At 47.8% G+C, this 14,733-nt stretch overlaps 1 protein-coding gene across 8 annotated transcripts in view; it reads right to left on the bottom strand.

The window, feature by feature from the left end:
* Positions 1-1,143: 1,143 nt before the first annotated feature.
* Positions 1,144-14,733, bottom strand: part of wnk3 (WNK lysine deficient protein kinase 3) — a 47,941-nt gene continuing 34,351 nt past the window's right edge. For 3 of the 8 annotated variants that reach the window (XM_076984148.1, XM_076984152.1, XM_076984155.1), the window contains 12 exons: positions 14,556-14,672; positions 14,274-14,375; positions 13,845-13,890; positions 13,542-13,685; positions 11,598-13,375; positions 11,073-11,328; positions 6,540-6,625; positions 3,562-3,896; positions 3,020-3,249; positions 2,740-2,838; positions 2,466-2,647; positions 1,144-2,244 (listed from right to left, as the gene is read on the bottom strand). In XM_076984148.1, coding sequence (XP_076840263.1) covers positions 1,765-2,244; positions 2,466-2,647; positions 2,740-2,838; positions 3,020-3,249; positions 3,562-3,896; positions 6,540-6,625; positions 11,073-11,328; positions 11,598-13,375; positions 13,542-13,685; positions 13,845-13,890; positions 14,274-14,375; positions 14,556-14,672 — 3,855 coding nt within the window. In that variant the 3' untranslated portion in view covers positions 1,144-1,764. Of the gene's footprint in view, positions 2,245-2,465; positions 2,648-2,739; positions 2,839-3,019; positions 3,250-3,561; positions 3,897-6,539; positions 6,626-11,072; positions 11,329-11,597; positions 13,376-13,541; positions 13,686-13,844; positions 13,891-14,273; positions 14,376-14,555; positions 14,673-14,733 lie in introns of those variants that run through there. The other 5 variants (XM_076984153.1, XM_076984150.1, XM_076984149.1 and 2 more) reach the window with 5 other exon arrangements.

The raw sequence follows: 14,733 nt of genomic DNA, 5'->3' as shown, positions 1-14,733 counted from the left end.
CAGACCCAATTTGGTTTTCTTGTTCCTGTTTTGTCTCACTCTGTAGTCTTTGCGAACGGTGCACAACACATTCCCACATGTCTTCTGTTATTCTGAAAAAATAGGGTTTTTTTTTTGTTTGTTTTACATTCAAAGCCTTCTGTGCATTACTGTGTTCATGCCAAAATATCCTTTATCAATGGTTCACACTTTTTTATTATTATTATTATAACAATCGTGGGCATGTAGGAAGCTGTTCATGGTATTGTCTATGGGCACACTGCATGTTTAAGGATGAAGCCCAGGAAAAGTGTCTGAATGGACATTTAAAGCACAGGCCAAAAGGCTCTTTGCTGTCTGACAATTGCTTTTGCATGGCCACAGAACACAGTCCCTGCCTTCATTAAGTTGCTTCTTAGTTTTTTTTTCATGGGAAGGTTACATTAAGTAAACATGTCTGTAAACAATTATCAGGTGCTGACTTGAAGAGGCCAGGGCCACATCGCCATCGACAGAACAGCATCAATCTCAGGGCTTAAAAACACATTTTACAAGGTTACTCTCAGAGGCAAAATCCTCCATTCTAAAATTCACTTGGCAGTTTTTCTGTATTCAACCAAATACACAACTTATGTACTACAATGAAATTTCTGATAATGTTTCTCATGTTTTCACAACCACCACCAACAATAAAAAAAACAGAAGGAAATAATGTGAATGTGGGTGTCTTGTTCACAGTTTGGTGTGCTCAGAAGCTCAAACACATCAAACCAAGTGCCAAACCAAAGCAATTTGCTCCATTTGAAGTGCCCCCAAATTCCTGGAACTCCACGTCCTCTCTCAGGGATGTGAATTCATACTGTAAACCTCTGAAAGGAAGAGTCCATAAACAAGAACAAGCAAACGCGGCAGTCAAATTAGCGACACTCAGTGGCACGCAGGCGCACAGCTGCACAACACCGCTCTGAAATCCATCTAGTCAGATGTGAGCTATTTGTGTTATTCTGGAACATTCCTTGAACTAATCGAAAATGTTACAACTGTTAATCAGCGTATAATAGAAGAACATGAAGAGTGTGTCTGATCCTGCACTGCGGTGAAAAATCAGCATTTAGCTTGGGCTCGTAGCTAAGACAACTGTTGCCAGGTAACTTGTCATGCCCAGTTGCAGAACATGCGGTTGCTGAAACTGCTTCATTGTTTGTTGAGACGTTTTTTTTTTGTGCTATATCCGTTGAAAATAGCGGTTTACTGTTTATCTGGTCATCTTTCTGTGCATTTAAAAATCGTCATTGAAGCTATACAGACACGCATCACAACACAGAAAGAGGAATTTAAATATTACTAATTGCACTTTTTAAAATGCCAATAGTCCTTTCAACAGAGAGTGTTGATGAAACAAAATTTATATATTTTTTAATCTCAGAAAAGGTCTTCCTTCACAACTGTATATATGGAAAAGTCGAGGTCGATCTGTGTTGTGTAGAGATCTTGAGAGTGCAGAAACAGAGGATATGGTTCGGGGAAAAACGTAACACACTCACACGCATACACACAACTACACACACATTAATAATTTATACATCCTCACACCTATATGTGGTAACATTCAGAAGCCCCGTCATGGTTCCTAGTGTTCTTTCTAAAGATACTGTACATTAGAATTCATGTTATGCCCACACATTCTTCAAAACAAGCTCTTTTAATCTCCTCTCTCATTCAGCATCCTCTCTATCTGTCTGTTATTCTCTCTCTCTCTCTCTCTGTCCAGTTCTGCTCACTCTCTCACTGCTGTCCTAAAGGCAAGGCGGAGGAGGAGGGCGTGGGGCGGAGTTTAGTACCAGGAGGCAGGGCTGAAGCGGAGCAGGAGGAGGAGCATGACGAATCTGTGGAGGAACAGGAGCAGAGGGTGGCGGCGGTGGCGGGGGCGGAGCTAGAGGCGGCGGTGATGCTGGTGGGCGGGGCCGGCAGGGGCCCTGTTATTCTGATGCACGTAGAGGAGGGCATGACGTGAGGGGGTGGCGGCACGGGCAGGCCAGAGGCCGGCGGTGGGAGGAGCTGGCTCGTTGGCCCCACCCCGGGGAGGAGCTGCGTGAGCTGCGGCCGCAGAGGGGGCTGGCTGTACGGCAATGGCGGGAAGTTCTGGGCCTGCGATTGGCCTCCTGCACTGCTGTAGGCGGGGCCAGACATGCCAGACAGGCTGGCTAACACAGGGGCACTCTGGGGGTTTAGAGAAGCTGTGGGGAACCAGCCTGGAGGGGAAGCCTGCAGACACACACATGAATATCCATGTTAAAACCGCTCACAGATACGATGCTTTGTGATTCTCCATGACATTATTTACCCTACATACACTAGTTTTTACTTCTTTAGTTCCTATTTCTACTACTATCGTAATTATATGTTATATAGGATTAATATTAAATCATCAACTTGGACTTACTAATACTTTTGCAAATCTAAATTTTGCTGGATAAATGCTCTACCTCAGTGGTCTGGTTCCAGGCACCCAGTTCCTGCACCTGCTGAATTTGCTTGATCTGATTGAGTGAAGGTTTGGGTTGGGCGGGCCCAACTGTCTCTTTTGTCCAATCGTCTACGAGTTTGTGCAGTTCATCCGTGAACGTGCTCTTTTTATTGGACGAACACTGGGCAGGAGGACTGTGGTCTGAAATAACGACATCGAGGACACGTTGTTTAGGACTGATGTGTGAAGCACTGAGGTGTGGATCTTTGTGGTGTGGTTTTCTACTTCTTTACCTCTCGTGGTGGTCAGCAGAGGTGATTTTTCTGGATTGCTGCGGGGATGCAGCCTGGCTTGCTCTCCACCACAACTACTGCTGGTCTGCTGCAGACTCCCTGAAAGTGAGACAAAGTGTGTGTGTGTGTGTGTGTGTGTGTGTGTGTGTGAGAAGGTATATTACGCATATTAGTGTAATGTCAAAGCCATGTAAACGGAACTTTTTCTTACAGAACTTATATACAACAATAAATGTTTATTTTCTCAAAAGAAAATGCATATGAAAAATGTGGTTGGCACCTTGATGTGCGATTCCATTGTTCTCCATGTGGGAATGGGGCCGGGGGCGGAGCTTGCTCTTGGAGGGGCGTGGCCTGCGTGGGGAGATGGCCAGGGGTGTGGTGGGGAGGGGAGGAGTCCGGGTGGGCCCCAGGGGCTGCCTGTGGTCCTTCAGACTGCGCAGCTGCTTGTACAGCTCTTGCAGCTCGCGGTTCTGCTGGGCCTGCAGGGACACCACCTCTTTGATGTGCCTACAGGAGAACAGGAGAAGCAGGTCGGTGAGAAGGGGCGGGGCTTGGCAGATGGTGGAAGTAAAGGTGGTCTGAGTCAGGAGGCAAAAATAATAAGACAGGGTGAGATATGTGTGTTAGAAATGATGAAGTGATCTGGGATCAGTGTTGGAGAGAGACTGGTGAAGACAGAGAGAGAGATGTGTGTGTTAGAAGTGATGAAGTGATCTGGGATCAGTGTTGAAGAGAGACTGGTGAAGACAGAGAGAGAGAGAGAGATGTGTGTGTTAGAAATGATCTGGGATCAGTGTTTGAGAGATGGGATGGTCTCACTTCTCCCTGAGCTTGTGCAGCTCTCTCCTCAGGTCTTCATCCTCCACCTCACTCTCCTCGTCACTACTGCCTGTTGGGGAGTGCGTGTGGGTGCGTGAGGCCTGGTGCCCGGACCCTGAGGGAGCCCTCCTCTCCTCCTTCTCCCCCTCCTTCCCTTTTGCCCTCCTTCTTTCCCTCTCCAGGTCCGGAGAGACGGGGGAGCTGTCGGAGAGCTGTTCCTCTCTCTGCTCAGCCCGCGTCACCGAGAAACGCCCCACGGTCCTGTGCACGCAACTCTGGTCCTGAGACACCTTTAATGGGGGAGGCGGGTCCTCAGGGTGAGACACGGGGATCACCTGTAAAGAAAAGGACATGTGTGCTGTATTCTGTGATCTCTACTGACTCTGTGATCTCTACTGTGATCTCTACTGACTCTGTGATCTCTACTGTGATCTCTACTGACTCTGTGATCTCTACCGACTCTGTGATCTCTACTGTGATCTCTACTGACTCTGTGATCTCTACCGACTCTGTGATGTCTACTGTGATCTCTACTGACTCTGTGATCTCTACTGTGATCTCTACTGACTCTGTGATCTCTACTGTGATCTCTACTGACTCTGTGATCTCTACCGACTCTGTGATCTCTACTGTGATCTCTACTGACTCTGTGATCTCTACTGACTCTGTGATCTCTACTGACTGTGATCTCTACTGACTCTGTGATCTCTACCGACTCTGTGATGTCTACTGTGATCTCTACTGACTGTGATCTCTACCGACTCTGTGATCTCTACCGACTCTGTGATCTCTACCGACTCTGTGATGTCTACTGTGATCTCTACTGACTCTGTGATCTCTACCGACTCTGTGATGTCTACTGTGATCTCTACTGACTCTGTGATCTCTACTGACTCTGTGATGTCTACTGTGATCTCTACTGACTCTGTGATCTCTACTGTGATCTCTACTGACTCTGTGATCTCTACTGACTCTGTGATCTCTACTGACTGTGATCTCTACTGACTCTGTGATCTCTACCGACTCTGTGATGTCTACCGACTCTGTGATCTCTACCGACTCTGTGATCTCTACTGTGATCTCTACTGACTCTGTGATCTCTACTGTGATCTCTACTGACTCTGTGATCTCTACCGACTCTGTGATCTCTACCGACTCTGTGATGTCTACTGTGATCTCTACTGACTCTGTGATCTCTACCGACTCTGTGATCTCTACCGACTCTGTGATGTCTACTGTGATCTCTACTGACTCTGTGATCTCTACTGACTCTGTGATGTCTACTGTGATCTCTACTGACTCTGTGATCTCTACTGTGATCTCTACTGACTCTGTGATCTCTACCGACTCTGTGATCTCTACCGACTCTGTGATCTCTACTGTGATCTCTACTGACTCTGTGATCTCTACTGACTGTGATCTCTACTGACTCTGTGATCTCTACCGACTCTGTGATGTCTACTGTGATCTCTACCGACTCTGTGATCTCTACCGACTCTGTGATCTCTACCGACTCTGTGATGTCTACTGTGATCTCTACTGACTCTGTGATCTCTACCGACTCTGTGATCTCTACCGACTCTGTGATCTCTACCGACTCTGTGATGTCTACTGTGATCTCTACTGACTCTGTGATCTCTACTGACTCTGTGATGTCTACTGTGATCTCTACTGACTCTGTGATCTCTACTGTGATCTCTACTGACTCTGTGATCTCTACTGTGATCTCTACTGACTCTGTGATCTCATCCGACTCTGTGATCTCTACTGTGATCTCTACTGACTCTGTGATCTCTACTGACTCTGTGATCTCTACTGACTGTGATCTCTACTGACTCTGTGATCTCTACCGACTCTGTGATGTCTACTGTGATCTCTACTGACTCTGTGATCTCTACCGACTCTGTGATCTCTACCGACTCTGTGATCTCTACTGACTCTGTGATCTCTACTGACTCTGTGATCTCTACTGTGATCTCTACTGACTCTGTGATCTCTACTGTGATCTCTACTGACTCTGTGATCTCTACCGACTCTGTGATCTCTACCGACTCTGTGATGTCTACTGTGATCTCTACTGACTCTGTGATCTCTACCGACTCTGTGATCTCTACCGACTCTGTGATGTCTACTGTGATCTCTACTGACTCTGTGATCTCTACTGACTCTGTGATGTCTACTGTGATCTCTACTGACTCTGTGATCTCTACTGTGATCTCTACTGACTCTGTGATCTCTACTGTGATCTCTACTGACTCTGTGATCTCTACCGACTCTGTGATCTCTACTGTGATCTCTACTGACTCTGTGATCTCTACTGACTCTGTGATCTCTACTGACTGTGATCTCTACTGACTCTGTGATCTCTACCGACTGTGATGTCTACTGTGATCTCTACTGACTCTGTGATCTCTACCGACTCTGTGATCTCTACCGACTCTGTGATGTCTACTGTGAGCTCTACTGACTCTGATCTCTACTGACTCTGTGATCTCTACTGACTCTGTGATCTCTACCGACTCTGTGATCTCTACCAATTCTGTGATCTCTACCGACTCTGTGATCTCTACCGACTCTGTGATCTCTACCGACTCTGTGATGTCTACCAACTTTGTGATGTCTACTGTGATCTCTACTGACTCTGTGATCTCTACTGACTCTGTGATCTCTACCGACTTTGTGATCTCAACCGACTCTGTGATCTCTACTGTGATCTCTACTGACTCTGTGATCTCTACTGACTCTCTCCATGATCTCTACCTTTTTTTGTTTTTTTTTTTACATGGTCTGAAGGTCAGTAAAATATCAGCACAATCATATATCTTAAATGATATATTAACACAGAGAAACAAATGAGGTGAAACTTCAACGCTACTTCAGATGCGCCAATGAAATGGAGAGATCAGACAGCATGCTCACATTACAAGATATATGGCTGCATATATAAGACTTTGTGAATGCTCAGAGAGGCATGGCACCTGGAAGCGTCCTCTGTGTGAGCAAGACTGAATATCTGATGGCGTCTCTCTGTCCTCCCTCATTCCCTGACCATGGAAGTTCCCATCTGTCCAGAGAAACGACAGAGAACAGGAAGACACGAGGACAAGTCCAACACAATCAGACAACATAGAAAAACCACACAAGCACAAGAAGTCCGAGACACAACGAAGGGATTTATGTCAAATCCCACAGATAAGACACAGACAACAAACAGGAATATTGTGTTAATAACTGAACCACAGCGCGCACGCACGCACGCACGCACGCACACACACACACACACACACTTTTGGCACTGGCTAGCAATCTACCATGCATATGAGAGTTACATTGCTCAGTGTAAGTACAACAAACTGGTATGGTATTTATAAAGGCAGAAATATGTCCATGTGAGTGGAGCTCATATAGTATGCAGTGCTGAGAAGAATTATGGTGCAGTGGGGGTGAAACACAGTCTGAATACAGAGTGAACTGTTGTATGTGGTGCAGATTAAGCAATACAAGTAATGGATATTAAGATAAAAACTCCAGCCCACCCCACACATACACACACACACACACACACACACACGTATACACTTACAGTATCACATGGCACTGGATATGGTGTGTGATGTGTATGAACATTACAGTCCTAGAGTGAATGTGCTGAATTTGCTATACATCCATACGATAAGTAGACTGCTGCACTAATCAGACACATGCGGCAGTAATTAATACAGGTTGACATCGACATACGTATGCATTGTGAACAGGGTGTTGTGATATAAATGATATGTTGATGTATATTAGAATACTCACAACAAACAAGCATTTGGCTCTATTGCATAATAATGATCCTAAATTGTATATAGGCATGCAAGTAATATTAAAAAAGAAAGGTTCCCAATGCCTACCCAGGCGGCAAAGAACAGGATGTTATCTAGAGCTCTGATTATGTACTTTTGAGTTATTATTCACATACCATATGACTGTGGGAGGTCTCTGAAAGCATGAGTTCACAATATGGATATCTCAGTCACTGCTGTAACATGGTCGCCCATGACAGACCTGTCACTGCTGTTAACATGGCTGCCTGTGACAGACCTGTCACTGCAGTGATATAGCTGCCAATGACAGACCTGTCACTGCAGTGATATAGCTGCCAATGGCAGACCTGTCAATGCAGTGATATAGCTGCCAATGGCAGACCTGTCACTGCAGTGATATAGCTGCCAATGACAAACCTGTCACTGCAGTGATATAGCTGCCAATGACAGATGTGTCACTAGTGTGATATAGCTACTGATGGCAGACCTGTCACTAGTGGGACATTGCTACCGATGACAGAGCTGTCACTGCTGTAAAATAGCTTCTAAACTCAGACCTGTCACTGCTGTGAAACAGCTACTAAACACAGACCTGTCACTGCTGTAAAATGATTTATCTTTTGCTGGAGCGCACTTTGAAAAGCATTCTAACAAGCAGGGATGTCTGGTGAGATACTTCAGCCCTGTTTCAGAGAACTGAGGACACGTAAACACCTAAATGCCCCACCATGGGATATATGGGATAATCTCACCATGGGTACATACAGCATACTCTCAAACAGCATCCTTACAGAACACATGATGCTTGTATGGGAGAAACCTAGAAGAAGATGAACCTAGAAGACGCCTCAATGCCCATTGGAAATCTTATGGGGTGGCCATGCTCATGGCAGAACGGGCCCTGTGCCTTCATCCTGTGACAGCTCCTGTGCTGTGTTCCACCAGAACCACGAGAGCCTGGGAAGGCCACACCTCTTCCTGAAGAAGTGCATGTAGGTTACTGGAAGGCCACACCTCTTCCTGAAGTGCATGTAGGTTAATGGAAGGCCACGCCTCTAACATGGAGCAGTGTGCATGTCCACAGATGAGATGATCACGTACAGAAGATAAACTCTCCAAGAAGAGTCAGTGCTCTCGTTTGTGGAAGACATGGGGTCATCAGCAGAACCTTCTGGTCAGGAAATGTCTTCATGCATGAACGAGGTTAGTTCTATTAAACAGTCCTCATTTATGCATGAGGTCTGGAGATGAGCTGGAGCGGGTGCCGTTTCTTCTTGTGCTGCCGGGGGGAGTTTTATTTATGTAGGTGTCAACAGGGCTTGGTGGCCAAGTGAAAGCTCATCTTTTAAAGCCTGCTAACCTGGGGGGGTGGGGGGGGGGGGGGGGGTTGCTGCATCATGCACCAAAGAAGCAGAGCCAGAGTGCTGTGATGAGACCAGGACGAGTTCAGGATGCCACAAGGGTGCAGATAGGAGGTCTCCCTCTCCTCAGCAGCCCAGGGGAGGTGCGTCTGTGGGCTGGGCGCTTCCTTTGAGGCAGAGCAGAAAACAGCTGGCTTGCCTGACATCAAAAGCTTTGACCTGCTTCTTACGGGCGGCTCAAAGGTGCCTTTAGGACCCCTGGGATGTGGCGGAGGTGCATTTTCCGTCTGTCGGTTTTCCACCAGACTCAGCAATGGCCTCAGTGTGGTGGCAGTGGGAATGAGAATAAGAGGCTTCCCATGAATCAGGTTTCCTCTCCCAGGGCTGGATGGAATGATGGGATGAAGTGAGAGAGATGGAATTTAGAGTCCTGGTGTACCGGACTGGGATTGTAGATCATTCCATTTCAGCAGGCAGGACGGGAATATGTAGCTGAAGGCTCTACGATGATCTGCGACGGGGAAACAAGGTCTTCCGTATCATGGATGTCAAGCTTCGAATAGTCTTGACAGGAACTCAGGGTGAAAAGGGGTTTTCTTAGCAGCACTTCAATTCAGCCACACATTCATTCCAGCACTACAGGAAGTAACATGAGAGGGAAACCACTTGTCCTCACAGAGATGGTACTCGGTGCCAGGATTTCTTTGAGGCAGGCCACTCGGTGCCAGGATTTCTTTGAGGCAGGCCACTCGGTGCCAAGTCTAGTCGCTTTCTTCCAAACCTCAAAGCGAAGAGCAATTTGTGTTTTGATGAAGAAGCACTGAACAATAAAGGCTGTTTCTTTTCAGATCTATTCTATTCTGAAGGGCAGAGTCTGGCTAGCCAGTTCCATGATGATCACTTGAGCACCATCAACCCTCATTCACAAGACGCACAGAGATGAAAGAATCGCACGTCAGCAGGAAGTTTAACAGTATCGACAACAGTATCAACTTGGCAAACACATATCCCCATTCACCAAGGTGTTGAAGCAAGAATGCAAATTCCCTAGCCTCGAAAACGTAGCTAAGAGGGAGAGAGCAGGCTAGCGCGCGCGGAGAGCTAGCAGCCAAGCAGGGCTAGCTCACTTTGACGCAGCAGCTAGGCGGAGGACCCGTTGTTCTTATACACACAAGGTAACGTGAGAAGGTTCTGCTGTTCAGTTTAGACGTCGCAGCGAGGAGGGAGAGAAACACGAGAGGAAGCCACAGCTCTACGCTTGGCAATGACGTCCTGTCAGGATTGGTCGGTTAGCGGCGAGGACAGAAGGCTGTTCTGTCTGAGCCTGAGAAGCAGTGCTGTAAGAAGCTTTTCTAGGGGTGCCGCAGCACTAGTTAACGAGGCTCCATGTTACAACAGTGACAGCTCTGACATGGGCTATTGGCGCTCCCATAGTCGGCCATGCCTGAGGCATTCCTACAGTGAGAAACCAAACCGATGTTTGAATGAGAGCAACAAAAAATATAAACATGTCAGAGGAACCTGGATTAAACTATACAGCTTTGACAGTGTTCACATGAAGCTCGTTTACATGAAGTTCACGTTTACTGATTAAATGGACCGGACAAAACAAACTGCCTGTTTTTTTTTTTTTTTTTTAAGAAACTTCATCACAGGTGCAAATTTTATACCATCTGGCCCATGTGGTTAGCCCAGTGGGTGGGTGTCCTGTTCAGACACTGTGGTTATCCCAGTGGGTGGGTGTCCTGTTCAGTCACTGTGGTTACCCCAGTGGGTGGGTGTCCTGTTCAGATACTGTGGTTAGCCCACTGGGTGGGTGTTCTGTTCAGACACTGTGCTGTGGGTCAGAGCGTCACTGGCCCTGTGGAACGGGAAGCCCAACTGTGCAGGCGGGTGAGGGGCAGTTAGGCGGTGGACTTTACTGCACTGCGGTTTAAGCAGGTGCTCACATCCACGGTCTCCATCACACTGCCTTACTCTCTCCTCCCCTTTCCCACCACTGTTCTTAGCCCTGGGTAACTCATGCAAACACATTAAAAGAAGCTACAACAAAGGCCATGTATAGCAACTTAAAACCAACCAATGCTCAAAGGTTAAACATATAATTTTACGATAATGTAGTGGTATTAAAAAGATGACAGCCACATCACAACGAAAACTACTATTAGGATTAATAACGGATTATTAAAACTAACAGTACTTTTTTTAGAACAAAACCTATCTAGCAAGGTAAGGGTCAGCTACATGTGCAGCAATACGTGTAATTTACACATTCATGTCAAAGCCTGACCCAGCCACACCCCTCACTCGCTCTCTCTCTCTCTCTCTGTGCAGACGCTACCTTGCTGAACTCGAGGCTTCTTGAACAAGCCGGCGGAGTGGCGTAGTTTGCACGCCCAGCTTTTGAATTTGCGAGTCCAGGATTTCTTGCTAACGGGATTTCTGATACTAGGACATGTCAGGTGTAGGCCAAAATATCCACCTCCTGCACTGTGGTGCTGCTGGTGCTGTCCGGCCTGCAGGGGGACGGGCGGCTGGGGGGGAGGAGCCCACGCGACGTCTCCATGGATACTGCTTTCAGAGGGGGAGAGAGCAGCCTGATTGGCCGAGGGGGTGGGGGGGGGGGGGGGGGGGCGTGGAGATGTATTAGAAATAAAGTGTTGGGGAAACAACACATGCGCAGGCAGTAACGATTTAACTAGTTAGTAACGTTAGTAACAACAGTAATAGGCATATAGTGATTCAAATGATGCATTTAGCAGAATTACAGCATTAGAATATGGAATGTGTTGTTGAGCATCAGTGGCGTTGGTGTGACACCAAGCACACAAAACCAGCCCATGCAGGTTTTGTGGGCCTGACTTACGAGGACTGCAGGTTCACCGGGTGGAGACAGGGGTCCAGGCGCAGGATCCGGTGGTGGGGACAGCAGGGAAGACGGAGGAGAGGCGGAGGAGAAGGACGAAGCAGGTTGGTGCTCTACAGCAGCAGAAGGAGGAGGTAGAGTGGGCTGGGTCTTGGTTTCATCCCCCGTTCCCTTTTCCTCTCTGTCTGGAGAGGTAGAAGAGGAGCGAGGAGTGGTGGAGGTGGTGCAGGAGGAGGAGTGGGGAGAGGTGTCCGAGGAGGAGACGGGAGGGGGTGGGAAGGCAGAGACAGGCGTTGGTTGGGATTCAGACGACTCGTCTCCCTCAGCAGAAGCAGGCATCGTGGTGGAGGCAGAGGTGGAGGCAAGGGTTTGAGCAGGGGCGGTAGTGGAATTGCCCAGCCCGGCTCCACCTGCGTTGTGCTCCTGGTACAACAGCGTCCGTAGCTTCTCGTCCAGTGTCTTTATGCGGTTGTCCACAAACTCGATTTTTGGCGGGCCCTCACTGTCCGACTCGGCCACGGAAGAGGGCTGGGCAGGGGAGGGCGTGAGGATGTGAGCCAGGGCGGGCGGGGGCGCCTCCGGGAGCGGGAGAGGGGGCAGCGAGGAATCGGTCAAGGTTTGGGGAGGAGCAGACTGGCTGAAGGTGTCCTCTGAAACACCTCCCTCACCAGTGGAGAGCTCAGATTCAGACTGCTGGAAAGACGGCTGCTTCTGCACAGGTGGACCGGCGGACTGGGGACCATCCTGCTGCAGAGTCCGGGGCCCCACAGGCTCAGCAGGCGCTTGGTGTGGGGCCACAGGTGGAGGTTCTTGTGTTTGGAGGCCTTGCTGAGGCTGCATGGCCGGTGACGCTTCCTGCTGCACTTGCTCCTGTGCGGGAAGCGTCTGCGTTTGCGTTTGCGTCTGCGTGGTCTCCAGGCCGTGCTGCTGCTGTGCGGCAGTGGGCGGGCAGAGCGGCTGTGGTTGAGGTTCCGGCTGCGTCTGCTGTTGCAGGATCTGCTGAAGTACCGACTGTTGGACCGGATGCGGTTCCGGTGCTGGATGCTGGGCTTGACAGGCCGCATACTGTGGGCTAAGCTCTGGGACTGAAGGAGCATGGACACCAGGCTGGGTCAGAACCTGGGGCTCCGCGGGCTGTAGGAGGGTTAGTGGCTCGGGCTGGCTAGGTTGAAGCTGTGCTTGGTGAGTTAGCTGATTGACTGTCTGCTGCTGTTGTAGAAGCTGCTGCTGAGTCAGAACCTGATGGATGCTGGCCACCACCAACTGGGTTGCCTGAGCCTCTGAGAGTTGCAGTGGGAGACTTTGCTGGAGAACCTCTGTATTCTGCACTGTTACTGGGGCTTGAGGCATCTGCTGCTGAATATGGTCACCATGACTTATCATGGAACCAGAAGGTCCAGAGATGGGCTGCTGACTCTCAGGCAAGTCACAAACCATAGCAGAAGCATCTCCAGGGCACAGGCCAACACCAGAGCAGGTCGTAGAGTCAGGCTCAGCCTCAGCAACAGCAGGGCTGGAGGCCAGGTTGGACACTGGAGCTTGAACGGTTGCAGCTGATACTTTGCCAGGAGCTGGCTGTGTGATGGCCGTTAGGTCTGGAGGTGCAGGAGATGCAGCGGGTGTAGGCATGTGGAGAGCTGATGGGGCGCAGCCGGCAGAGTCAGAGGTGTTGGTGTTAGGGATGGAGTCAGGGGTGGAGGACACCGAAAGCGAGGAGCACGGAGGAGTTATGAGTCCAGACAGGACGTCTGACCACTGTGAACCATCATGGTCTGAAGCTACAGTAGGTATAGAGTAAAGGTCATTCTTTAAAATGTGAGTGAATTACTAATATTGAAAACTGATGTTATGTTAAGTAAAACCATGATGACAGAGTGTTTGGTCATAGGTGGTCAGAACTGGTTAAATCAGTGAGAATTCCAGGCCGGTGTGGGTGTAGAGTACCTCTCTCAGTTTCAGTGGTCTTGGAGTCCAGGCTCTCGTCTGGACTGGTGGCTCCTTGGTTGGAATGGGAATCCCGATGTCGGATAGTCTGGTTGATGAAAAATCGCCAACGACCCACTGGAGAAGACTGAGGGGCAGAGTCTACTAATGAAGAGAGGAACCAGAGTTACGTTCTATCAGGCCATGTTTCAATATGGAGAACCTCTTTATTAACATCTGCAGCCAAGGAGCAAAGATGACTTGTCTTAATTAAATAATTAGACTCATAGGATTCATAAAATGAAGGTAAAACAAGATTCTCACTTGAACTTGACGGAGTGCCCACGTGTAGCTGCTCAAAAGACCCAGTCTGAGAACGAAAGAAAACACACCAAGAAGAGGACCGTTAAAAGATTTGAGGGTGGAGAGGTCTTCCCACGTCTTGTGTAGGTTGCCGATAGCAGCGTTATATGTAGATATGTCCAAAGAATTCATGAACAGAAGATTTAAACAATGAATAAGCAATTCATTTTACCAAGGAATAGGATGGCAACACAGTGGCGTTCACGCAAAAACATTTCAAAAACAGGAAACAGGAAAACAGTCCAACCACTGAATAATAATGAAAGAAAATAACATTAAATAATGTACTAGTGTAATTTCAGAGTATATTGTATAAAACAAATGGAAAATTTATGGCAGAATTCCGAATGTATGGACCAATATGATGTCATAGAGGGTGATGATGCAGACCTGTGACTGAGTGCTCAGGATCTCCTGGGCTTTCTGCACAATAGCCCTCAGGTCTTCTACAAACTTCTCTTTCTCTGACTCAAGAACAAAATCCTCTTCCACCTACACAAGAATATTGAGAATATTGAGATATATTCTTTGGTACTTTGTTTGGTACTTTGGTAGTTTGTTTTTCATAATTTAAATGTAGGCAATGAACCAAAACACTACATAAATACAAAAAAAAATATCAACTGTGTTAAATTTTCAATTAAAATAGAAAGAATTGTCTGCCTTTCTCACCATGTAATCGGCTATGTCCTCGGGTGCATCTCCCTCGGTGTCAAATTTGAAAGTGACCATCTTGTTACTGTGTGTTTCAAGCTGGCACTCCACCATGTTGTCACCTGTGTTTGATACCTAGAAAAGCCATAAATTAGCCTCAAGTCTCTTAAAGGATTTACTGAACATTTTATTTCTC

The sequence above is a fragment of the Brachyhypopomus gauderio genome, chromosome 21 (assembly GCF_052324685.1).
Source record: "Brachyhypopomus gauderio isolate BG-103 chromosome 21, BGAUD_0.2, whole genome shotgun sequence".
NCBI classification, from domain to species: Eukaryota; Metazoa; Chordata; class Actinopteri; order Gymnotiformes; family Hypopomidae; genus Brachyhypopomus; species Brachyhypopomus gauderio.
Note: the sequence above shows the minus strand (reverse complement) of the source record. Positions and strands in the feature narration are given on the sequence as shown.